Source organism: Mustela erminea, chromosome 7 (assembly GCF_009829155.1).
Source record: "Mustela erminea isolate mMusErm1 chromosome 7, mMusErm1.Pri, whole genome shotgun sequence".
NCBI lineage: Eukaryota > Metazoa > Chordata > Mammalia > Carnivora > Mustelidae > Mustela > Mustela erminea.
The window spans coordinates 5043693-5069673 of record NC_045620.1 but is presented as its reverse complement, the minus strand read 5'-3'; the positions used below and the strand labels follow the sequence as shown (position 1 = coordinate 5069673).

Sequence of the window (25981 nt, the reverse complement as noted above, 5' to 3'; positions counted from 1 at the left end):
GAGGGTCGCGGCAGCGGCTGCATTTCCCCAGAGCCCCGGAGGCTGGGTGGAGAGGGCTTGGGGGTCCGTGGGGAGGCTGCTGCTCCGTCCAGAGAAAGATGGTCGTGGCCAGACCGGGGATAGCTTTGGAAATGGGTGAACAGGCAGGTGTGAAGGCTCTAACAAGTGACATTGCCGGGACCCTCCCTGGGAGGCTTCTCTAGGGAGATCTGCTGAGTCCTGGGGAGGACTGGGGTGAGCAGGGGTTGGGGACACACAGAGTCACCTGGCTGGGCCCTCCCTTGCTCCTGGGTTAAGACCCAGACCTGGCTTCTGAGGACGTCCCTTCTCGCCCAGCATGGGTGGGACCACCTCAGGACAGCCGGGGCGCAGGGGCAGGGGGCGTGCTTGGCCTGTGCAGGCAGCGAGGCTGAGTCTGGGTTCTGGGGGTCGAGGGCAGACGGGATGTTAGGTCTGGGCCTGAAGTGTCAGCAAAGGGAGAGGGCAGGGCAGGGTCAGGAGGGCAGCCCCCAGCTCAGTCAGGACAAGTCTTTGGACTTGGCCGTTCCCATAGATGTCCCCTGCCCAGAAGCCAGAATCAGCTGGAAAAATCAATGCTTAACCCGGTGACTCCTGCAGTCACCAGGCCTCCACGTCAGCACGTGGACTGAGACCTAGGTCTCTGTAAATACCCCAGGCCCGAGTGAGGGCCCTGCGTGAGGCTGCCGGGCTGGCCACGTGCAAGCCCATGGGCTGACCCCACGCGGGTGCGCTTGGCAGTGGGCCCGAGGGAAGTAGGTGAGGACAGTGAGGGGTTTTCCATGAACCCTCATCTTTTGCGGGCCCGACCGGGGCCCAGGGGGAGTCTGAGATGCAGCTTGGCTATGGTGGCCACGGCAGGGATCACAGTCTGCTCTCACACAGGGAAGGGGACAGGACCACGGGACCGGACACGGGGACTGGGAGACGAGGGGGCAGGGACCACAGCCTGGCCACTGTGGGGAGAGCATGGCCACTACCTTTAGGAGCTCACTGGTGAGCGGCAGGAATGAGGCCTGAGCTGAGTCCCCCGCTTCTGCCCAGGTGTGAGGTCCAGGATGGACAAGGACCGCCAGTTACAGACCGGAAGCCCGAGGCTCGGAGGGTCACCTGCCTGCCCACCGGCTCTTCGGGTGCCTGATCGAGGCTGGGGGAAAACAGTGTCTCACTCTGCGCCTGCTCTCGGCTCCAAGACTGACTTCTTCTCTGTCAGGCCTAGCCCAGAACGTCCGGGGTCAGGCTCCCTGAGCCCCCCGGCAGCCTGCGAGCTCAGTGGAGAGGGGCAACCAGGCACAGAGAAGGTGGCCTACTTGCCCACAGCCGCACAGCCTGGGCAGGGTTTGAACCACCAAAGGCAGCTCTGGGGCCAAGCCTCTGCCCTCAGGACAAGGTGGACCGGGAGGTCTTGACTGGGGAGCTGCTAACTCTTGTGTTCTGGGCCCCGCCCGCATCGGCCCTGGCCTCAGTGTGATGGGAGTCACAGGCCCAGCCCGCTCCAACCTGCAACAGCTCTCTGGGGGAAGGGGCTGGGGAATGCTGATTCCCGGGCCACACCTGCGCTACAGGGGCAGCACCTCTGGGCCGTGGGGGGACGCCGGCCGGCATCTCCGGAAGTCCGCTCTGGCTTCCGAGGGTGGTCAGTAAGCCTGGGTCCCTGTATGGCGAGGCCCCTTGAGAGGGCAGTAGCTGCCTGGGGCTGAACCCCAAGGGACCCATAGAGGACAGAGCGGCAAATGTTGATTTGGGGAAGGGAACAAAAAGGCTTCAGGGTGAAGATGGAGGTTGGGTGGAGCCTCGACAGTGAGAGCTATGGGGAGTTGCGAGGGGAGGGCGGCCAAGTGAAGGGCAGGGGCTGGAAGGGCATCTTCCTAGACTGGGGTCATCAGGTCTGGGAGCCGCCAAGGGAGGCAAGGTGTAAGGGAATGAAGGCCGTGGTGGGGCCAGACCTTGAAAGGGTCTGAATGATAGGCTGCTTGTCCAGGTCTCCAGCTCCCACAGGACATCTGTCACCACGAATAGGAGCTCGTTCATTCATTTATTCATGATACCTGCATGGTATCTCTGTGCTGGCCAGACGTTCTAGTCACTGAGGAGACAGCAGAGGGACTGACAGAGGACAGATGCCTCTGGAGCTGAGGGTCATCCAGGAACAGAGACTAATTAAAGGAAGAAGGAAATAAAATGACAGCAGGTTGCTCTGGGTGCAACGTCATAGCTCAGGGGCTGTGACAGAGACCCCCTGCGGAACAGGGAGGGCTTCTCTGATGAGGAAACGTTTGAAGTGAGACCCTGAAAATGAGCCAGCCAGAAAAGATGGAGAAAGGAAGCCAGAGGGAGTGCATGTGCAAAGGTCCTGGGGCAGGAAGACTTCAGTCAGTTCAAGTCTGGTGAGGCTGGGACTAGGAAGGGGGGCCGAAAGGTCAGGAGATGAAGAGGGTCCGCAGGGTTAGGTCAGGCCTCCGTAGCAGCTTAGGAGCTAACCACAGAGGGTTTTCAGCAGGGGAGAGTCTGAGGATATTTACATGAAATGCAGATTCCTGGGCCACAGCCTGGCCCAATGGATTGAATTCTGCAGGGATGGGGCCCGAGAATCTGCCTACACAGATACATGGGTATTTGCGACTTTGCTGGAATGAATGTGTCATCTTTTAGGAGGCGACGGTGTGAGGGAGACAGAGACAGAGACACAGAGACAGAAAATCAGAAAGATGTAAAGAGACAAGCAGTAAGAGACAAGAGCTGTCGGGGTTCCAGACACGGACCTGGGGTGACCGGGTGGCATGAAGAGGCAGGAGACCCACAGGATCAAGGGTCTCCCCAGGACAGAAGGGGCTAGGACAGATAGACCCCACTGACCCCTGCAGGGACTGGACAAAAAGGATCCCAAAGGTGACTTCGAGGACACACACCTCTCGGCTGGCGGTGACAGGTGTTGAGTGGTCACCCTTGCTCGCAGGGATAAGATGGGGACAGGGGTCTGTAAATGCAAAGTTCCAGCCCTGGAAAGGACCTCAAGAACTAGCCCCTGCCCCAGGGGTGCTGGGCTGAGTTGAGGCAGAGAAGTGGATCCTGGACCCCCTGTCCCACTGCCCAGTTAGTGGCAAGCCTGGGCTCGGTTTGCAAAAAAAGATCGGGAGCGCCACCTGGTGGCCAGAGCCATGGCTCCGGCCCGGGTCCACACCGACGGGGTCCAGGGCACAGGTGGCCTGTCTGCACGGGTATCTCCATTCTTGGAGATGTGTGGAGTCACCCAGTCAGCTCCAGTGCCCTGCAGACGAAGTCGGAGACCCCGATAAAGCCGAAAGAAACTGGCCGCCTGGAATTTCACACCCAGAGTGAGCCTCCCGTGTGCACTGACTCCCTTCAGAGTGTCCTCCAACCGTCCAGTTAGTCTCTCATCCAAAACATGAATCGTGCCCCACGGAGAGCCCTGTGGCCTGCTGGGCCTGTCCCCACGCGCACTGGGTGGCAGGCCTCCTGTCAGTGACTGTTTTTGTACAACATAAGTCGAGTGGCAGTGAGCACCCTCGGGGAGCAGCCCGGGGCTAACTCAGGGTGGCTGAGCGGTTGCCTTTAGAAGAGCAAAGTGAGTTTTCCAGAATTTTTTTGTTTTGTTTTCGCTGCGCTCAAGGAAGGTTGAAACTTCAAAGCCTTTGGTGCTGTGATGCGAAGGGAGTCTTGATAAACCCACATTTGGAAGCAAACCTCATGGCGCCCACCCCAGCCTCCCAATGTCCCAAAGTCTGCTCGAAGTTGCTTACGCCCCTGAGCCTCAGTCTTCTTGTCTGTGAAATGGGCAAAATCCGGTGTGTCCGTTTCATAGGGCCACTGTGAGGTTAAATAGGTAAGCTCTGCAAAACACTGCCTGCAGGCCCAGCGGGGAGGCCGCTGCCCGCCAGGCCCGGACAGGCCTCACTGGCGGCGAGAGGCTCCGGATTCTGTCCTGTCCCAGCTGATGGTCAGGTACAATTTGCGGGGGATGGAGAGGGAGCTCCATGGCGTGGGTGAGTCAGAACGTGGTGTGGCAAGCCAGCCATACGGGGTCTCCTCTGAGCCAGATGCTGATTTCATCCCAAGGTCACATGGCTGGAGAGCGGGGGGCTGAAGTTTGACTCCAGAGTGGCCGTGGGCTTGTTCCCTTCGGCCCTACCCTGTACGTAGACCTGTGGGTGTCCATCTGCGTGGTGGGTCAGTGTGAGGACACGTGGGCTGCATGTTCGCAGAGGCTGTCACCCCCACCCCAGCTCCCCACCCCTCAGACGGGAGGCGTCTCCCAAGCGTGATGTGGCCTTCTGTGTACGGAGGATTCCTTCCAGCCCCATCAGGACTGTCTTCCCTCGCTCTGTCCCCTCGGTGTAACCCCAGCAGGCGCTTCCCTGGCTGTGTGACCTCGGGGCAGTATCTCCACCTCTTCTGTGCCCCAGTATTTCGTCCGCGTGAAAGGGCTAAGAATCCTTTCTTCGTGAACAGCACAGAAGGATTCAGTGAGTTTATACACCAGGAGTCTAAAGAGGGCAGCTGCGGTAGGGGTCGCAAGCAAGAGCCTTGGCGGTCCCAGGGGCCCCCGCTTACAGAGGCGTTCCCCGTGGAAGAGATCAGCTCTTGCAGGGCACTGGGGTTTTGCCTGTGGGGCGCTGGCGTCCATGGGAAGGGAGACCCAGATGAGAAGGCAGAGCAGGAATTTAACCTGGGATCTGTGCACGGGTTTGGGGCACCACCCAGAACCACAGGCAAAGCGGTGTGTGTGCGGCCGCTCTTGGGGGAGGGAATGGGTCGGCGTCCCCACCCTGGCCTGGTCCTGGCGGGATGAGACCCTGGAAGTTCCAAGCTCAGTGCGAGCCACCACCAGCCCGCGGCCAGCAGAGGGCGCTCGGCCCAAGGCTGTGAAAACTGAGCGCGGGCTTCGCGGCTGCCCATGGCTGGGCGAGCTGAGGACCGCTGGGCTCTCTGGCTTCTCTCCTCCCAGATGCCCTCCTGCCCCAGAGGCCGGCCAGAGCTTGGCGCTGGGTGAGGGGGCTGCTGGGGTTACAACTACGGCTGTGGTCCACTGGTGTCCGGGTGTCCGGCTGGGGGCAGCTCTGGACATCTCAGCGAGGAGGGGGCTCCTTAGACCCGTGGAAGGAGCTTTTAAAAACCCACGTGCCCAGACCGTACCCCTAGAGACTGTCCTCAGTGGGTCTGGGGTGGGCCCGGACATCAGCATTTGTTAGATGCTCCCTAGACCAAGAGTCACAATGTAGGACCTCACAAGGAACTCCGAGCATGAAGGGCTGTCCTTATTTCTGCCCACTTTACAGAGGAGGAAACTGAGGCTCAGAGTTGCGGGGACTCGCCTGAGGTAACTCGGGGTACACCTGGGGCTGTGATGCCACAGCCCACTTGTTCTTTTATCTCCATGATGCTAAGAGTGGAAAAGGTATCCTCTATGATGGGCTCACTCAGCCCGGCTCTGCAGACGTTCTGGGTTTCGTGACTCTGTTGTGGGGGCTGGCCTGCTTCAGTGTGGTGGCAGCATGCTGTCCCCCGCTGACGTCCATGCCCCAGTCCCCAGAGGCTGGGACCCCGTCACCTTACTCAGTGACACGGACTTTGCAGACATACCTGAGATCTTGAGGACCACCCCGGTGGTCGGGTGGACCCACAGCATCCCAGGGGGCCTTCGAAGAGGAAGGAGCCCGAGACGGAGATGCAGACGGCAAGATGCAGCGATGCCGGCTGGAGGGTGAAGGGCGGGCCGCGAGCAGGGAACGCAGGCGGCCTCCAGAAGCTGGAGAGGCCGAGGGACGGATTGTCTTCTGGAGCCTCCAGAAGGAGCCAGTCCTGCCAGCCGCCCCCGAGCTTCAGCCAGCGAGGCCCGCAGGGGACGTCTCACTTCCGGCGCTGTGAGATAAGCTGGTTTTAAACCACCTGATGGCAATTTGTTCCAAGAGTAGCGGGAAACCTCTTTCAGGCTCTGCCCCCGTAACAACCAGAAATGTCTCCAGACTTGGCCCACGCCCCGGCAGCGAGAGGATGTGGGTAAAGTGGGCCGCGGTGTGGAAGCACGTGGCCAGACCCCGCACTGAGTGTTCTGCCCGTGTGGCCCGGCCAGCTGCGCGCCCCCCCGCCCCTACCTGCCCCTTTTCCTCTGAGCCTCCAACCAACCTGCCGTGATTGCCTCCCTGGCCCATTCTGCGGATGAGAAGGCCGAGGCTCAGCACAGTGACATGGGCACCTGTGGGTGAGGTCGCACGGTTAGAGAGGGCCTCTGTCTCAGACGCTGCGTCCCTGAACCAGACATGTCCCACCGGGAGGCAGAGCTGGCTGTGCTGTCTCAAGGCGGCCTCTTGGGGTTTCAAAGCCCCAGCCGGGGGCAGCCAGGCCTCCATCCGCTATCCTACATCCCTGCCTTCTGGGCTTGGTGATCTTTTCAAGGCTTGGCTGCTTCTCCAGCAGCTGGTAGAGATCCCACTGATGGCAGCAAAAGCCATAGGGTCCGAGGTGGGGGTGCGGAAGGGCACGAGCGAATGTGGCACGGAAAAGTGAAGCCAGGCGGTGAAAGCCTGGCCAGGTTTTGAGTCCCAAACTTCTCCTTCAGCAACAGGGGTGAGAGCACTGGCTTAGGAGCCCAGTGGCCTGGGTTCCAATCCTGTCTCTACCCCTTGGGCAATTGTCTAACTTTTCTGAGCCTTTACCTCTCTGGTGATGGGCTCCTGAGGCTCGCCCAGGGCTGGCTACCACTTTCCCCCAGTTTATTTGCCCAGGGAACTCTTAATTCACAGAACACTTTGTAGGAGGAGCTTTCCACAGAACACAAAATGTTGGTTCTGTCCTTTTTCTCAGCTGCGGCAGCGCGGCTGCCCATGGGTTGGGTGGCATTCTGGTCTCACCCATCAAAGCGGAGAGGCTGGTGGGGCTGAATGTGCCTCTAGACCATGGGTGTATCATTAGGGCTGCAGAAATCTGACTCAGAATCTGGAAGGCTTGGCCCCGGGGATGGGCTCCACTTACAAGTTAGGGCAAGCATGTGATCCATGCTCAAGCAATGAGAACCCTCCCCGGGACATTCTACCAGCATTATTTGGCATGAAGAATTCCTTTTCTGCTGGGGTTGCTAAGTTGGCAGGCCCTAAGCCTTGTGTAGCTAGCAGGAAGAGAAGAGAGTTTCTCAGAAAGATGGAGAGAGAGAGGCCTGAAAGATAATGCTTGAGCCCCTGGAGCCAGCCATTCCTGAAGCCATCTCTTGATTTCCCAGTTGCATGAGCAAATAGATTCTTTCTTTAAGCCTAGGTGAGCTAAGTTTCTGTCATTTGCCACTCAAACGCTCCTGAATTATTCTCTAGATCCTTTCTTGCTCAAAGCCTCTAATCTTGGCTGCCTGCTAAAGCCCCACAGGGGAAGAGTCCCACCTGGGCTCACCCTGAGACTAGCAGAGAGGCTGGGAGGAGAAAACAGAATTGCATTTGTGAGCAGGTCCTGGTGGCTTGGGAAAATCACCTCTAACTGTCATGTAGCAAACTATCCCCATTCAGCTCCGGGGAGCGGCAGGCTCTGTTTGCACGTATCATGGCAGAAGGAAGGGGGGGGGTGGCTGGGGAGCTGGGGAGAACAAAGGGCTGGGGGATGGACGGACTCCATCATCCCCTGCCAGCTAATGGTAGCTAGTTAATTTCCTTCCTGAAGAGACCAGCGCTGACCTTCACCTCCAGCCCCCATTAACCGCTGGCAATGCTTTGTCAGCGTGTTTATGACAAATTAATTATACAGCGAGAGGAAATCTCGCAGAAAGATGAGTATTCTGGCTGGGGCAGGAGATGTGGGCTGAGTCTGAGTTCGGGGCTGCATTTCAATAATCCGCTGACATGGCCTGGTTAACCACAGGCCTCGGGCAAACTTCGAGGCGAGCCGCCTTCAGCTCACCGCAGAGGAAAGACAATGCCAGGAGGAGTGAGCCAAACCCTCTCTCAAGCCCCTCATACCTGCTGGTGAGTTGCAAACTGGATACCCCCTGAGGGAATGCTTTGGGGCCCCAAGTCGACATGCCGGCAGAACTAACTTTGCCCCCAGTAGAAGGCATTTCCAGCCCAGGGAACAAGACGCCCCCTCCTCATGAGTCCAGCGTCCTTGGCCGGCACACCTGCCCAGTCCTCCCTGGAAGACGTGTGCATGTGGGACTCCTACAGAGCAGTGTCAAGTCCTAGCTCCCGGGCACGTGGGCTGGCACCTGCTTCCCGCCAGCCGGCCTCGCCCTGGTTTCCTTTGCATGCGCTTTCTACCAGCACCCAAGCGTTCGGCTCCGGTGCTCTGAATCCATCCTCTTGCTCTGACCATTATGCGTTTGCCTGGGCTGCGCCCCTGCCTACAACACCGGACCCATCCCCTCCCCCCACTTCCCTCTGCCTGATGAGGGAAAATGAGATCTGGGGTTTTCTCCTCCCCCAGGAGCCTCCTGGACCCTCCAGGCAGCGTGTGGGCCCCTGTTCTGTCCTCCCTTAATTCACTGTGACTAGTGCTGCTCGGGACTGTGGCGATGGCCACCCCTCCCGCTGACTCTGAGCAGCGCACCATGGGCTGGGGCTTCGTCTCCCTCCGTTGGGAGCTCCAGGGCCTTGTCCGGGAAGGGCATACAATGGGGGTACAAGCAGTGTGAAGAGACAAGGCTCCTGTGCCTGGCGACTTCGCTGGCTGATGCTGGGGGAGACACAGTGGACTTCTGGGCTTCTCGCCGGTCGGGCAGCATCCCTTTTCTGTAACTTTTGAGAACTGCCCATCCCTTGTCCTTGAGGCAGGTGACGGGGTGGCTGACCCCCATCCTGGAGCCAGGGATAGATCACGTGATGGCAGTTGGCCAGTCACCAGCTGAGAGAAGGTTATGTGACCAAAGCCATCCAACCGGGCTTTTGCCTTTGGAAAGAAGCCTGTCCTTCCACTGGGCAACTAAGGGGGTGGCCGGGGGGCCTGGAGGCTCCCCCATCTTTGCCAACAGAGGAAAGCAGAGCAGAGAGATGGAAAGACGGAGGCTGAGTCCTAAGACACTGACTTCCCAGATGGAGACTTTCCTGAAGCAAGGTTTGTGCTTGGACCTGTGTCTGTTAGAAGAGCCAGCACATCCCCTTTTGTATGAAGTGGGTCGCAGCTTTCTGTCATCTACAGCCAAATGAGCCTTGGTGAATATGGAGAGAGGGGCGAGTAGCCAGGCAATGTCAGGGCAGTAAGACACGGGTTTATCGGGGGAACACAGGAGCCTCAGAAGCGGAGAAGAGACAGGCCGGAAGGAGAGCCTGGGAAGCTGTGCTGGATGAAGTCATAGGTCAGCGGAAACCTGCGGGCTGAGTCGCATCGAGCTAAAGAAAGGGGGTGGCAGAGGTGAGAGGGACAGGCCATGCTAGAAAAGGGAAATCGACTGGAGCTGACTTCCACACTAAGGGGACAGACACATCAGCTCATCTAATGGACAAGTGCAAAGATAGAGCCTGCTTCAGGAATCACAGGATCCAGGGGCTCCAACAATGCCTCAGGACTCCCCTTTAAGGGACATACCATAAATGCTGTGTGCTGGCCCAGGCACCGATCAGTGTGTCAAGGATCTCAACACCCTCCCAGTCACATTGAAAAGAGAAAAAGGGTTGTTCAATGACATTCTTCACTGAGGCTCTGTGATGAGCCAGCCCTTCCGTCCACCAAGGGACATGGCTCCTGGGCGTTGGAAGACCATGGTCCAGAGGAGGAAACACAGAAGAGAGTGAAGTCCAGGTGTGGCCTTGGGAAGGGCAGTGGACACGTAGCTGTGTGTGATGTGGACGTAACGAGTGGAGATGAAGTCCCCTCCACTGTGGCCCTGCCTGGCTGACCACCACCTCCCTCTGTCCTTCTCTGTCTTCCTTCCCAAGGGTCCCCCAGACCCCACCCCACTTCTTTGCTCTAGAAATGCCACTGCGACCACAAGCCTACCAAGGGAACCCAGCCCACCCACAAGCGCCATGTTGGTGTGTGACAAACTGTCCCTAACAGTTGGCCAGCACAGGTCACCTGACCCGCGGGCTAGCCAGCGATTTCCACTGGGGCCTTGAGGGAGGGATTTATTCTCTGGAAGTTCAGCTAAGAAATCTTGAGAGATCAAAGTGGAGGTAGGAAGGTTCTAGAAAGGTCAGGTGAGAAAGAGATCAGGCGGCCATAATGGGCCTTGAGGAAGTCAGGTCTTGAGTGAGGGAAGAATGGACAGCCATGATGGAAGGGAGCCAGGGAGGCAGTGGACAGAGGTGCCTTTGCCCGGCCCCAGGCCAGGCCCAGCCCCAGCCCCAGTGCCGACTCTCGCCAGCCCCGCGTCAGGAGGCTAGAAGGTGGAAAACAACGTTTATGAAGCGCAGAAGGCGCGGGTCCGGGGTTCACCGGCGTCTGCCTGCTCTTCCTGACAGAGCCTGGCCGTTTGTTCCGGTCTCCACCTGCCCCCGGGAGTCCGTGTCTGGGGTTCTGTCCACCTGGCTGCTGTCTTCTGTAGTGTGGGGATCCCCGCTTTCAAGAGTCACAGCTTCGAGGTCGGAGATGAAGGTCAAGACGTCGCTGTTGCCGGGGGGGGCCTGGTCACGGTGGTGAGGGAACTGGCTTCGAGGCTCTGCACCTTTAGAGAGAAGATCCCGGGAAGAGAAGCTGTTGCCAAAGGGACACAGGGGCCCCCTTGTCTCAAATAACTGAAGCCGTCTGGCTCACTGGGGACCCATCTCCGAGACCCCGCCCGCTCTCACCTGGACGGCGCAGTAGCTCCCGTCTTTCCCCGGGCCCCCCTTGGTTCTGTCCCCTCACGGTCTTTGGTGAGACTTTAACACTTGCTCCTGCTCAAAACCCGCCAGGGGCTCCCCAGTGCACTTTTAAGAAGATCCAGACCTTTCTTCTGGGCTTCCCAGCTCGGAGAAACGCAGCTGGCAGGACGCGCTCGCTCTTGCTCCCTAGGTTCCTGCAGGACTCTGAACAGGACCCTTGCACGTGCTGTCCCCTCCACCCGCAGTGCCTTCCCGGATCTTTGCTTGGCTGGCTGCTTCCCCCTCAGATGCCTCCTCCTCCTGGAGGTCTCTCTGATTGCCCCCATCAAGGCAGCGCCTTGCCCATCATGGCATTGCCCACCCCTCCCAGGTTTTATTGTTTTTGTTTGTTTGTTTGTTTGTTTTACGGTGCCCGGCTTTCCTCAAAAGGCTTGATTGCTTTGTGAGCTGCCTGTCTTCGTCCCCAGAATGTTTCTCTGACTTGTTCACGGCTGTGCGTCCAGGTGAAGGAGTGGTTTAGGGCAAGGGCAGGGCCAGAACTGGGAAGGGAATGAACTTCTTCTTCCCAGTAGAGGAAATACAGAAGAAGGTCTAAGGTGGCTGCAGCATTATTTCCGGGAAGACTCGAGGGTCTGAGTGACTTGGGGGGTGGGTACGGACTAGAGGAGGGGTCCTGTTCCAGAAGCCTCCAAGGAGGGCCAGCTTCACGGACCCGTGGCCTGGGCCCATGTTCAGACGGAGCCTGGGTTCGTTCAAAGCTCGGCTCTGTCTTGAAATTCTGATGAAGCTGAATCAGGGGCCCCTTTTCCGTATTGCACTGGGTCCCCAAAGTCATGTTCCCGATCCCATCAGGGTGTCACCGCAGCGAGCCGAGCAGCTGGGGGCTGGGAGCTGCAGGCACCCCTACTGACAGCCTGTCCAGGAGCCTCAGCTCACAGAGACCCCAAAGAGGGTGCTGCCCTCCACGGCACTGACAGACCCTGACCATCCATTTCCCCCAAGAGGAAGACCTGCCGGGCCTTCCACGTCCTAGGATGGGATCCTGCCCGTCACCTGAGTAAGAAGTCAGGTGTTCCTCAGGCCAGTGAGGACGGTGGGTAGGAGTGCAGAGTGAAAAAGGCTTTGTCAGTGCCACTGCTGATTCCTTGGGGAGGGACAAAGGAGGGGGCATTAGCTATCTTTCAGAATCAGAGGACTGTGTTTCTTTCCCCCAAAGAGGAGTCTTGGCTGGTTCCACCTAAGACCAGGTGGGGGCCCCCCACCCCCAGTGTCCCTGTGGGCCTCCGTAGAGGTTTCTGGGAAGTGGGGAAGAGGGCACCTTCTCTCGACGGACTCCTCTCGCTGTTGGAAGTTCAAGGACATGGTCATCAGGATGGAAAGACACTCTTGGCGTCCAGCACAAGTGCCCAGGGGCCTGTGGTGCCGGCTGGTGGATGCTGGCAAGGTCTAGTCTAGGTGTTCTAACCATGTGGGGCGACAGCACGACTCCTTCCTCCAAATCCCAGTGTCGGGAGCTGCGGCCCTCCTCCTGATCCTTCCTTCGTTCTGAAGGCAGAAGTCCCGTCATGCCTCTCGTGCCCACATCCCCTCTGTGGTTCCTGACAGCCGTGGATGGAGGCCAACGTCCCCGCCATGGTGTGGCACCAGGCTCTGGCCTCTGCCATCCCCGACGCGTGCACAGGTCGCACTCACACTTCTGTTCACCCACCATCCTGTTCTCGCTTGCCGCCCACACGCCTCGGCCCACCGGGTGCACCTTCCCTCGGCCACCGCCACCTCGTTCCTGCCTCTGTCGCCTGCCTCCACAACCAGGGGTTAGGAGCTGTGCCGGGCGTCCAGCTGCCCAGCGACGTCCTGTTGGCCATGAAGCCCCTTCTCCTGAGTCTCAGCCGGGCTCAGGTGCCACTTCCCAGCCCCTCTGGAGGCCAAGAGCAAGCCCACGGACTGAGGCCGGGAGTGTGCGTGTGCTCGGTGGAAGGCGGATGGCTGGGCCTCTGCAGCGTCTATGTCCCCAGATGTGTGCAGAGCCCCCGGGAGAGCCCGGGTTCTGTACCTCCCGCCAGCCTGGACGGCCCCCCTCGCCTGTGTGCTGAGCCTCCCGCAGGTAGGAGCCACTCTGGTTAGAGGGTCTCTTTGCTGCAACAAAGTATCCTCTCTCCGAGAGGGACCATCACTCGCTGTGGCACCCCAGCGCCTGCCACGACGCCTTAAACAACACCAGTGGTAAAAGTACCTCTCGATGCCTGGAGGCATGTGTGGGCTGCGCACGGGGCCAAGCTTTGCCTGCGGAGCTCCCCCAGTCCTTACCACAACCAGGAGCCACAGGCAATTATCATCCCTTGGTCACGATGGGGAAATGGAGGCTCAGAGCTAAATGCTGGGCTAGGCCACTTGGCTGAAAATACTTGCCCCCACACGCTATCTCCAGGGCTGTTCTCTGCTATGACCCTCTGTTGCTGTCCAGACTCTCGGAAATGGGAGATTCGAGAATGACTGTTGATGAGTGGATGGATGGATGGGTAGGTGGGGGGATGGGGGGACGGGGGGACGGATGGACGGACGGACGCAAGGATGGACGGACGGATGGGCGGATGAGTAGACGGATGCGTGGATGAGAGAGAGGGAGAGAGAGAGAACTCGGGGCCCACTTTGTCCCGGGCTCACCTGCATCCTTGCCTGGCTCCCCAGGGTCCCTCTTGATGTCCTCAGGCCTTACAGCTCCTTCTGGACCAGCTGTCTCCGAGCTGACAGTCATTCTGTTGCTGTTGCCGATGGCGGTGTCCTCAAGGAAGCATGAACGGATACGGACTCTCTGGGCCACCTCCTCCTCAGCAGAAGGTCCTGGTTTGGGCATTCGAATTTCGAACAAAGCTTCTGGGCCATCCGTGGGGGCACAGACTGTGGGTCAGCCAGAGACAGAGACGTCAGGGGGGCTACAAGAGCAGCTGGATGGCGGCCCTGAGCCCTGACGCCCCCCCAGCCTGGCTTTCAAGTTCTCCCCGGCCGGTTCTCCTCCCTGAAGCCAGGCCAGGCTCGGTCCACGGCTGAGAGCCTGCCTCCCTCAGCACCTCTGCACACCGCCGGGCTGCCGGCTCTCTCTGCCACCCAGGTCCGCCGGCATGGATGCTGGCTCCTTCTGTGCCCTTCACGGGATTCGAGCACCTCTGCCCTCCCCGCCCCCGCCCGCTCCGTCTCTGCTGCTGGCTTCCCCGCAGCTCCAGGACACCGCCTCCGACCTGCGCTTAAAGCCTCCTCGTGGTCACGGCCAGTCCCCAGCCCTTGCCACCTGGCTCCTTTCCCATCCAAACTTCGGACAAGAGTTGCACACAGTCCCCCTCCTCCTGACGCTCCTCTGTCCCCTCAGGTCACCACAGACCCCTGTGGCTGGACCCCATGGAACTCCCTGAACTCATTTCCTTTTCTCCTTCCTGGAAACTCTCCTTCGGGCGTCCCTGCCTCGCTGCTGTTTTGCCCCAGCTTGTCTCTGGGTTACCAGAGGACTCAGCCTGGGCTCTCTGGTCCCTGTGGACAGCACTCAGTAGGACACCAGGTACTCAGATGGCTCCCGCCCCCTCCTTAGATGCCATTCCAGGCTGGCCGTCTCCTCTGCCCCTGCTTCACCTGGTGCACGCCTGTCATACAGAGGATACAGTTTTCCTGGGGAGGGTGGAGGGCAGGGAGCAGGACCCCAAGGGCCAGCTCTGGAGCCGCACCTGCTCCACTGTGCAGACAGCCTCCCGGTGGAAGGAAAGGAATTTCCCATCATGCCTCTCACCCAGCAAAAAATGGCTCAAGTTCTGTCCAGTGGGGAGATGGATGGGGTGGGCTGGGGTAGGGGCAGGCTGGGTTACCTGGGGGGCTGATTGAGGGGCTGCGGGCTGTAGGGTCCTTGGCCGGGGCACTGTTGAGGTTCATGTTGTTGCCGTGTCCCATCTGTACCCGTCTGAGCACAGACTTCTCCAAGCAGATGTCCTGGGATCCCCAGGCTGCAGCCAGAGATGTCTGAGATGAGGGGTCAGCTGGTGCCACTGGGGGGAGGTGGAGGGGAGCCATGGAGCCTAGCAGGGGACACAGCAACATGACCTCAGACCCCCAGCCTCTGAAGCCCCCTCCCCCCTACACACGCAAAGTCCTGGCTGGATAGAGACTGGCCTCTGAATTCTTGGTGGGTTCTATCGGAGGGGAATGAGTGTTTCAGGCTATTGATGGAGAGCAGGTGGGCCCAATAGTACGGTTTGTATGGGGGTCCCCTGGGGTGTCCCTGGGGCACTGGAAAACCCAGTCAGTGAGCACAGCCTCTGCTCCTTCAGGCTCTCAGTCCTCTGAACCCACCAGGGTGAGTCTCGTTGGGTGCTGGCCTATCTTTAACCCCCGAGCTGGGGCATCCAGTTTTCTCTTCTCGGTATTTATCTTTATGGTAAACTTCCTGGTTTTAAACTTAAGGTCAGGCTATAAAAGCTAACTTTAAAATAAATTTGAGTAGAGGGGCGTCTGGGTGGCTCAGTGGGTTAAGCCTCTGCCTTCGGCTCAGGTCATGATCTCAGGGTCCTGGGATTGAGCCCCCCATTGGGCTCTCTGCTCAACGGGGAGCCTGCTTCCCCCTCTGTCTCTGCCTGCCTCTCTGCCTACTTGCGATCTCTCTCTGTCAAATAAATAAATAAAATCTTTAAAAAAAATAAATTTGACTAGAATAGAAAGATAAGCCATTTAACTATGTTAAGTAAATAATCAGACATGTGCCTGGCCCAAATTGGGGAGGGCAGAGGCCAGAGGACTAAGGTTGGGGAGACATTGACCTAGATTCTAAAACAAAGTTCCTCATTTCACCGCTGAGGAAACTGAAACCCAGAGTCGGGGGTGGGGAGGGAGGCGTCGGCTCTCTCCGGGTCACAGGGAGGACAGCAACTTCTGGGCTGATGCTGCCACTGGTGTTCCACGGCTGCTCTGTGAGGGGCCCTGTGCCCTCTTGCCCCAGTGCCTGGCACGGAGGAGGCACTCCTTTGCAAGACTGTATTTTAACAAAAGTAGGATGTTGCTGGTAAGATGCATCCCAGTTTCTAAGATGTTAAAATGTGTGTAGGGGGTGGTGGGCGGAGTGTGTCTCAGAACAAACGAAATTCTACAGTGACACCTTGGGACATTCTACTGAGGGAGCGTGAACACTGAGTTGTTTCTCATGGCAAAGTATCAGGTCCTGTTGAAACCAAGGCAGAAGGTATCAGAATGAAGGGAAAGCAGGAGAGGTTTGATCCAGGCATGAAGGAAGACTTGCTCCCTCTCAGGAAGGCCACAAAGGAGGACCTTGGAGATCTGAGAGCTGCCCTTTCTCCTCAGAGCTTGAACATCTCCCTCTCTGCTCCCACCCAGATGGAGCAGGGTCCCCTACCTACAGGGAGCAGGTGTCTCTCTGAGGACTCACCATTCTCTCCAGAGGCTGTCGGTCTCACGATGACATTCCCATGTCCAATCTGGATGCTTTCGGAGTTTTCAATGGAAATGTGGTTATTGGGTCCATTCTGACAGATCATGTTGATTGGATTTTTCTGGTAAATTATTGCAGGGGCCGGATTTCTTCCTGCCAAGTCTGCAAAGTCATACTCGACTCAAGCCCTCTGCCCTCCCTGGAGGTCGGGGGTTTCCAAATACCAGGGAGCAGCAACCAAATCTCTGGCGGAGCGTGTAAAACCCAGACGCCCCCATGTCCACGCTGAGCGTCCTCGGTCAGGACATCCAAGGCGGGACCCAGGAGCCGGCATGTGTCACAAGCCCCCCGGGTGTCCCAGGTGAGCCTTGCTTAGATGTCCCGGGGGCGGTCACCCTACCTATGTGTCCTCTGCCACCCCCGGGAGGATCGTGGGAGCCTCGCCACCCACCCCATCCTCTGTCACTATCTCTGTGAGGCACCCCCTGACCACTAGGCTCTGGGACCCCTCTCCCCTGCACGAAGACTGCCAGGGGGCTGACCATGGGCTGTTTTTGGCCGTGGGATAACCTCCCTTTGGCTCACATGGCACTTTGAAGAATGGGGACTTTCCACCAGTGTTTAAAACCTGGAGGCTGCCGTGTTATCCCGCCTGCGATGCGGAGCCCCTCCCCGCCTTGAGCGCCGTGAACTTGTACATCATCCCACAGGCCACGTGAGCACCTGCCTGGGGCTCCGCCAGCTCCACTGCAGGGCCACACCCCACCTTTGTGGGACCTCAGCTCTTATGCCTTGTTGGGGGCCTTCCTCCATAAAAAAATACTCAAAATTACCGTTTTTGACAGGGTTGGATAAAGGCAAATGTCATCGATGCCGGAGACATGATTAACTCGTCTTTTTTTTTTTTTTTTTTTTTTCCTGATTTTAAGAGGAATTAGAACAGGGTCGTGGACCTTAATGCTAGGGCCTGTGCCTGCTGCGCCTGAGGGAGACGTCACCCGGGCCCCCACCCTTTGGATATCTGGGCCCAGCCTTCTCTTTCGGCAGCTTCAAAATTCCAAGTTGGGCAAAGTGCTGACAAAACTGTTAGCAAATTCGGGCTGAGCCCCGCATCCCAGGGCTGCTATAGTTGAGTGGGACACGTCTGCTCCCGGGCCCTTGCCTTCGGCAACTACAGCCTCAGGTCACTCCTCCAGGAAGCCCTCCCTGGATACTCCCACCAGCACATCCACCTTCTTGGTACCTCCTTCTAGGGACCCATCAGCAAGGCCACCACAAGCTTCGGGGAGGGTCTGGCAAGGAACCTGGGGCTGGCAAAGTGCCGGGCAGGGCACCCACAAGTATTGGATGCTGTGGTTTCTCTTCCTGCCCTGCCCCATCCAGGCACGGGTGGCAGGTGAGGACCTACCTGGCCGATAAACTGCCCATGTACTTGACTTCTCATCCAAGTCCAGAAGGTGCTTCCTCCTCATGGCGTACAAGTCTGGGTTGACTTCTTTCGCTGTCTTCTTTCCCAGCTTCTGGGAGATGGTCAGGGCCTTACAGGGCCCATGGGTTTTCAGAATCCTGTAGATCTCTTCCTCTGGGAGGCAGGGCAGTGGGTGGAGAAGGAAGAGTCCGGGTTTGAATCTCCTCCGCTGCTCACTAGCTGTGTGAACTTGGGCGACCCAGACCCCCTATGCCCCATGGCCCCATGGGAAACGTGTGGCTGTTAAGAACAGCGCCGCTCAGCAGCTGTTCTTGGGGGCAGAAAAGACATTGGCTGCGCCAGACGGTGCCGGGCACGGGGCAGGCACCCATGGCAGGTGCAGCCACGGATCAGGGGGCCTGCCCAGCCATCAAGCCGCTTCCACTGTGCTGACTGAGTCCTGCCTCTTTGTGGGCACCTCTGGGGGGACGGGACAAGAGTAACATCACAAGTGGCTAAGGAGGGTTGGGGCAAGCGGGCTGCTTACGCTGTTTAGTGAGCTGACGGCCAGGTTCCTCTGGAGCTGCAGCCACGTCCTGCTGGGGCTGCTCTGCTGGAGGAGGAGAGAGCAGCCAGGAGCATGAGGGGCGGCAGAGGGGACGGGGACCCCACGGTGGGCCGCTCCACGGTGGCCCCGGTGCGCCGGCGATCGGGACTCAGAGTCTAGAGTTAAACAAACCTGCCTTCCGGCCTGCCCTGCTGCTCTCCATGCCCCCGGCTTCGCTGCTAACTCACGCCTCTGGGCCGAGAGGAAGAGGGTCGTCCCCCCGTGCGCAGGCCGGGGAGCGCCTGTCGAGCGCCAGCTCTGGGACCCCCTCGAAGCCAAGTCTGTTCTACTCCTGTCCCCACGTGGCCGTCGTCCGTGGCACCCCTCCTGCTCATGCTCTGCTGAGAGCCTGCTGGGTGCGGGCGTGAGGCCCTCCCCTCCCCGCCACCCCAGATCTACAAGGCATGGCCACGGGGTGCCGCGCACCCTCGAGAGGCAGAACCCATATTTGGGGAGCCCATATTCGAACCCAGGCCCGGAGCCTGCGTGTCCGCTGCCAGGGTCCCCGTGCTGGGTCCCCCGCCCCGCTCCCTCCTGGCGGGCAGGTTACCCTGGCTGGGCCGGGCCGGCTCTGCGGGCTCCACTTCTCTGGTCCCACCCTGGCCCAGGCCCCACATCGCAGGGCCTTCCAGGGAGACTTTGGACTCCTTCAGCATCCGGTAGAGGACTTGGTTGAGATTCTTCTTGGGCACTTGGCACTCCTTTGCCAACTGGACGGACTTCATGGGGGAGCCAGCGTCCCTCAGCACCTGCAGGATGCTCTGCTCGAGGTCTGGGAGGAGAGAGGGGCAGAGAAGGAACTGACTCTTTCCCGGATGGAGCCTGGGCTGGAAGCCCCGGGGCAGGGGAGGCACCCCCGGCTGAGGGGTCCAGGGCAGAGGGGGGGGCGGAGGCCCGAGCAATGACACCACTGGTCGGGGAGGGAGCCACGCCAAATGACCTTGGCCACGCAGCCCAGAGGAGGTACCCCAGCCTTCGGAGTATCCCTTGCCTGGTGTGAGCCCCTGGTGCGAGCGGGGGAGGCTCAGCCGTCAGACCTCCCCAGAGCAGAGGGGCGTAGAGGGTGGCAGGGTGGGCTGGATTGAGGGCAGAGAGCAAGAAGTAGGGGGAGGCACAGGGCCTGCCTGGGAGGCTTGCTGTCTCCGCCTCCCCCCGGTGCCTTCCCCTCCTCGTGGGCTCTCCACCCACATCAGGGGCGCATCAGCTCACCCAAGCCAGGAAGCTATGGACACGCAGAAACGGATCTTCCTCCCCGATGGCCAGTTACAAGAGAGCCCTGGAAACCTTACTCCTGGCTCTCCCTCGAAACTTTTCTTCTCCCTTCCGTGCCTCTACCTTCCGATTCTTCATCACTGTTTCCCAGACGACCACGGCCGGGACCGTCCGGCCCACCCTCCGCTCTGCAGCCAGAACTTGCCCCCGAGGGCCAGCCTGCCATGCTCCTTCCAGCCCGTCGTTCACCCCTGGGCCTTTGCACACACTGCTGCCTCTGTCAGGAACACTCTCCCCCTCTCCACCTGCCCAACATCTACTCAACCTCCAGGTCTCACTCAAACACCATCTCTCTTGGGGAGCCGTCCTGGGTGCCCCTGAGTGTGTGTGTGTGGGGGGGGGTCCCTGCAGAAGGTCCCCAAGGATCCCCCGCTGTGATTGCCGGGTTCCTTGTATTATCTTTGGTGTCTAGCACAGTGCTGGGCACACAGTGAATGCTCAGGAAATAGCATTTGAATGAACAAGTGTCTGAGTGGGTCTGCCCAGCACAGGGACAGGTGTCTGTCCAGATGACCCAGGGCGGGGCCTGGGCAGTTCCTTCTGGGTCAATATATCCCCACCTGAGGTTAATGACCCTAAAGAGAATCCCAGAGGCTAGAGAAGGAGCTCTCTGAACGACCTCTGTTCCTCTCAGACAGGCTCCCACAAACTCAAGCCAGTGGTTCTTTGGGGAGCCGAGAACAGGGCACACACAGTGCCTGGGGAACTGGAGGAGTGCCCCGTGGGCAGCAACCCAGCGTCTTCACAGGAAACATCTGCTCCCAAGAATACAAGGGAAATGTAAAGCAGGGTCCTTCTGGGGAAGACTCGGGGCCCCTTAGCAGGGCAGCAGCCCGACCTCTCACCTTCTGGGCTTTCCCTAGTGGGGGAAGGGGTTATCCACTGTCTGGCCCCGCAGCTGGGCTCTGAGGCTCGCCCTGTGACCGGGACGTGTTTGTCCTTGCTGGGTGCAGGTGAGGCTCAGTTAGGCCGCCTGGGGGCCTCTACCCCTTCACCCACCGAGGTCAGCCCCCAGTGGCCGGGCACCCCCTCTCATCAACAGCGAGCCTGACTTTGCCTTGTCTTGAAAAGAGTTTCGGTTCTTGAAAAGCCTGCCCCTGGGTGAGCGCCTTCCCCTCCCTCCTCCGCCACCCACCTGACCCCAAAGGAGCCGAGGGGTCGTGGGGTCGGAGATCAGAGTGAGGGCCGAGCCCATAGGGCTGGCGGACTGAGTCTTCAGGCTGGTGCGTCTGTAAACGGGAATTTGTAAAAGGGACGGTGTAAGGGACAGGTTGGCAAGGCACACCTGGGTGGGAGAAGTTAAATCCACCTGCTGAGTGACAAGTACTTTTGTGTCCCCCTCGTGGAAGTACAACAGAAACCAGGGATGATCCCGGGCCCTGGGGGCACCCTGCTGGCACCCTTTCCCAGCCCCCCACCTGCCCTCTTTTCTGTTCTCTGGCCGTGGTTTGAGCCCCTACTCTGCCATCCATGGTATCTCTCTGTGCCTCACTTTTCCCACCTGTGAACTGGGGATGAAAGCAGGTACCTCCATGATTGTAGTGAGGAATAAACCAGCTAATGATGACAAAACAAGAAGACAAAAACCAAAGCCACCCTCAACCCACAGCCCCCAGGCTCTCTAGAATACACAGTTCGCTTTTCTTGGGTTTTCTTCCAGGAGCCAAGTGTTATCTGTGGTACAGGGGAACGCAGACTCGCATATCTGCCTCTCCTCAAAGCAACTTCTGTTTTTCCTTAAAATGAGTGTGAGGTCAGGTCTTTAGACCCCAGTGTCAGCGGTGCCGCCCAGGGTCCCCCTTGTAGGGCCTCAGCGCTGCACTTGCCCCCTCCCCCCAGGGCTCCTGAAAGGTGTGCGAGGTCCCCGACCAGACCCTGGGTTCCCCTGGGCTCCCGCGGCCACTGTGCTTCGGAGCACTGTCAGCTAGCATTGCTGTCGTCTAACTGAGGAAAGGAGCTGGAAAGAAAAGTGCAAATCCCACTGGGAGCGCCCACTGTCCCTTAGAAGGAAAAAAAGTACCTGTTTCATCAGGGTCCCCAGGGGCCTGGGCCATCCTGGCTGTAGTGGCTGGGAGCCTGGAGACGTGGGGACCGTGGCAGGTGTCGGCAAGGTGGCTTGGAGAGGACAGGCTGGATGTGGTGCTCCCACAGCTGTGAGGGGACACGTCAGCTGGGTGGGTGTTTGCTGTTCACACTCCAGAAACAAGCCTCGTCAGCCTGACCTGACCAGCTTTCTGGGGGAAAAGAAAACGAAACTCCTGTGTGTGGCCTCAGAAAAAAAACTGAAAGCGGAAGTGATGAGCAAGGGCCTCGGAGTACGTGTGGGTAGAAAGAGGCTGAGCTTGGCAAGACCAGAGCATTCTCTGGAAGCGCGAGGCTTCCCTGACTTTCTGGGCGCTCGCTGCTGCCCACCCTGATCCCCACATGTAGGCTGAGGCCCCTGGTTGGGGGTGGCTGGGCTGCTGCAATCATCTGCGCGTGTCAAAATCAGAGGTCTTTTTAGTGAGCACCTACTATGTGCTTTCCAATCGTGCATGCCCCTCTGACCCCCCATCAGTGCAGGGGCTGGTACTGATATCTTTTCTCAGAGGGGAAACTGAGGCTTAAGTCATGAGGTCACTTGGCCAAGGCTGGGTTCTAACTCAGTCCACAATTTACTGGCTGTGTGACTTTGGGCAAGTTTGTAAGCATATTTGTGCCTCAGTTTCCTCATCTGTGAAATGGGGCTAATAAAAGTAGCTACATCAGGAGGTCCGGAAGAGGACTGAAGGGGGTCATCCAGTTGAACAGTCTGACCAGACCACCCCCTGCAGTGCCATCTCCAGGCATGAGCACAGGGGGCACCCACAGACCTGGAAAAAGGACCTATCCCTTCCATGTAGTTTCAAGGGGTTCCTGACCCCCAAGTAGTCAGAGCCACCGTTCTTTACCAGGTAACAGAAAGGGGAACCGAAGTCTACGGTGGTGAAGGGCTTGGGGCCAAGCAGCCAGGAGGGTCACCAACTCAGCCCTGGAAGTCCCTGGGCTCAAGGTTCCAGCCTCAGATGCCTGGGGAGGATCTCCACCTCGGAGGACTTTGCCTCAGCACTTCTGCAAAGGGAGGGGCTCGCCCATCTGGAGCACCCACCTGAGCTCGCCCATCCGCGCGACCATCCGGCCCCACCCAGGCCACTTTCAGCCCGGAGTCTGGGGGCGGGGCGCGCATCGCTGGTGAGCTGACGCGCATGCGCCCCACCCCCACCCCTGCTGCCACATCCGACAGCTCAGAAGCAACAGGAAACCGCAAGGGTGTTTTGTTTCTGTTTAATGTAAAAACTAGAAAACGTGCTTCTCCCTGTGCGTTGTCAACATCCATTTCAAACGTGCCGGGGCTGTTGAGGGAGACAGTGGAGGGGCACCCAGGGAGAGGTCTCGGGCTGAGCCCCCTGTGGGAGGCTGGGGGGGTGGGGCGGGCGGCGTCCTGGGACTGGCCACCAGGTGGCGCTCGCTCACCAACCTGGACCCGTGGGCGGCTCGCGGGTCTCTGATGCGGAGGGACCCCCCCACCCATCACCACCCTCCTTGGGAAACCCCTGACTCCATCTGGCCCCATCCCCGGGCTGCTCCCCATCCTCCCTGGCCTCTCGTACTCAGCACGCTGCCGACCTCTTCGTGGGGAGGCCAGAGGCTCTGGCTTTGACCCAGGTGTCCCGCAGGCTTACAGGTTAGGCTGAGACTCGGGCTTAATCCTGAGGGTCAAATTCATTTCTGGAAGGGCCGCTCGTGCCTCCGTGGTGGTGGCCGGCACCCTCGTGGCCTGTGTCTGGACGGTTTTGGATGGTCCCTTTCTGCCCCTTCATGCCCCTGTCCCGCAGCGGCCCCATCCTCACTTCCCTGCCCCCATCCGGAAGGCACGCGGGGCTCGCACCCTGGCTTCGGAGCCTGCGGCAGGAACCACTAGGTTGGGAAGGTCAAGTGCCCCTGGGACCTGGACAGGGTTCTGCCTCGCCTTCTTCTCCAGGCAGGTCCCAGCTGCAGACCTGCCCCTCCCCAGCTGTGTGTCACCATCTCTCGGGGCCCTTGGTTTCTTAAACTATAAAACAGAGATAATAAACAAGAAAAACCCTGCCTTAATTGGAGCTCCTGAAAGTGGCAAAAGTTGGAAAATGTGACACAGTGCATCTGTACAAAATAAGTTTAGAAGCTAGAGACAAACAAAACCCTGAAGCCTTCCATAGCATTCCGTCCCAGGTCTGGAGTTTATGGAAGCCGCACTCCTGCTGGAAGGGTCTCACTGCGCCGAGTGGGATTCCCACTTTTATTTTACTTTTTTTTTTTAAGATTTTTATTTACTTATTTGACAGACAGATCACAAGTAGGCAGAGAGGCAAGCAGAGAGAGAGAGAGAGAGAGAGACAAAGGAGGAAGCAGGCTCCCCGCTGAGCAGAGAGCCTGACTCAGGGCTCAATCCCAGGACCCTGAGATCATGACCTGAGCCAAAGGCAGAGGCTTTAGCCCACTGAGCCACCCAGGCATCCCAGGATTCCCACTTTTAAGGATTTGGATTCTCTTATATTTCATTTCTTAATTTAAGAGATTTTGAAAGTAATTTTGACTATAACGATTACCTTTGGCCCAAATATCAGTGGCTTAAACAATGCAGATACCTTTTTCTTTCACCCATAACAGTGGCGTAGGCTGTCCAGGTTTGGTGTGGCCCAATGTGGTGTTGAGACCCTGGTCCCTTCTATCTTGTTGCTCTGTCCTTTGTGGCCTTCATTTCCAGGTTGGCCTTATGTTCTAGGATGACTGCTCAAGCTCCAGCCATCAATCTGCCTTCCTTCCCGCAGGAAGAAGGAAAGAGAAGGGCAGGTAGCTCCCCTTTAAGGACACTTGTCAGTTGCACACACATTTTACTGACATCCCAGTAGTACCATGGCCAGCAAAGAGGGTGGGGAAAGATGGTACTTATCCTGGGCCACAATGCACTAAGCTAAAATGGGGGTTTTATTACTTTGAAATAGGAAACCATAGGTATCGGGGGATACCAAGCTGTCGAGAATTTCGAGAATCTGTTTCGAGATTCTGTTTTGAGAATCTGTTTCAAGATTCTCGAGAATCTGTTTTCTCCATGTCGGGAATCTGTTGCTCCCCCCAAGGAATGAGCATGCCAGAATGTCAATTCACGGGAGCCGGTTGATTAGCAATTTCGAGGCTGAGTGCAAACCAGTGTCCACATTCTCAGAGCCTCCTGTCCAGTGTGGAAGGCAAAACAGGAGAGGAAGGGAGTAGGTGGCTCCCTACTCTGCCGGGGAAAGACCCCAAAGTCCACAGTAGTTCCAAGTTGGGGCCACTGCCTGCTCAAGCCCAGATCTCTTTTTGCCTTGGAAAGCACATTCCTTTTTCATGGTTTGTGTTTTTCTGGAAACTATTAGAACTCGCCACCCAAATTCACATTTTCTCTGTGAATTCACCTCGGGGGAGGGAGTGGAAAGGTCTGAAGGCACCAAATGTGGGTAATAATGTGTCTTCGGTCAGGGGCAAAGATCAGAGAATGAGAGGTGGCCCGAGGAGAAGGAGTGCACGCTGTCTCGAGAGCTATCAACACCGGGCGAGGAACAAAAACCAGGGAAAGCTGCTTTGTCAAAGGCAGCAGGACCCGCTGTGGCAGCCCCCCCAACCCCCGCAAGGACCTGCCTTGGCTCTGTTCGCTGCCCTTTAAGGCAGAGCTCAGAGGGCTTCCCTTGGTCATCTGTGTCCACTGCAGCTGGACGGACCTGGGGTTCTGGTCTAGTACCCCTACTTTTTAGCTGCAGGCCTGGGAGCAAGTCGTTAGTCTTTTTGAGCCTCAGTTTCTCCCTTTGGAAAAGGAGATCAAAGTAGCACCTTCTGGGGTGACTGCAAAAGTTAAATGAGATCACGCACCTAGGTCCTACCAGAGCACTGAGCACGTAGTATGTGCTCAGTAAGCAGGAGCTGGTCATCATCACGGCATTATCCACAGCTGTCCCCCTCTGACATGACAAAGCAGTCCCGTTTCATCTGGTCTTTGACCAAATAATGTTTGGTGCTTTCTTTATGGGCCAGAAGTGGGCAAGGGGTGGGGAGGTTGGCCAGCACCAGGCTCTTTCTCTTCCTTCGCCACCACTGACACCCTGTAGAAAGCCCTTCCCCATATCCCAACGAATGGCTTGAAATGAATTTCCACCTAAGTTTTATTTTTATGATCAAAAGATGTTTTGATGATGTTCCCACCAAAATTATTTGCCTCCAAGAAATTCATTCATTTCAACTGACCACAAGCTCTTCACGGAGCACTCAGTATTCTTGGGGATTCTGGCAAAATGAGAAGATCTCACCTATAAGCTCGTTCCAAATACAATGAAGTGTAATGAAATTTTAACGACTAAATGGAACGATTCATGAACGTAACATAATGTTAGGTTTCCTAAATGTTTCATTAAACCTTTGTTGATTCTGAATTCGCAATGTTTTGCCCCCCCTCATCTCCTATTTTGGAGCTCAAACATTTTCAAAGC

General features: G+C 58.0%; 1 protein-coding gene across 8 annotated transcripts in view; it reads right to left on the bottom strand.

Moving 5' to 3' along the window:
• Positions 1-2036: 2036 nt before the first annotated feature.
• The window catches only part of ZBP1 (Z-DNA binding protein 1), a 37093-nt gene continuing 13148 nt past the window's right edge, over positions 2037-25981 (bottom strand). The window contains exons 2-11 of one of the 8 annotated variants that reach the window (XM_032350234.1): positions 21484-21593; positions 20599-20692; positions 18742-18963; positions 18132-18197; positions 17585-17758; positions 16174-16338; positions 14606-14812; positions 13419-13652; positions 5620-5693; positions 2037-2174 (exon numbers count right to left, since the gene is read on the bottom strand). In XM_032350234.1, the coding sequence (XP_032206125.1) occupies positions 2058-2174; positions 5620-5693; positions 13419-13652; positions 14606-14812; positions 16174-16338; positions 17585-17758; positions 18132-18197; positions 18742-18963; positions 20599-20692; positions 21484-21492 (1362 nt within the window). In that variant the 5' untranslated portion in view covers positions 21493-21593 and the 3' untranslated portion in view covers positions 2037-2057. The other 7 variants (XR_004287396.1, XM_032350235.1, XM_032350238.1 and 4 more) reach the window with 7 other exon arrangements.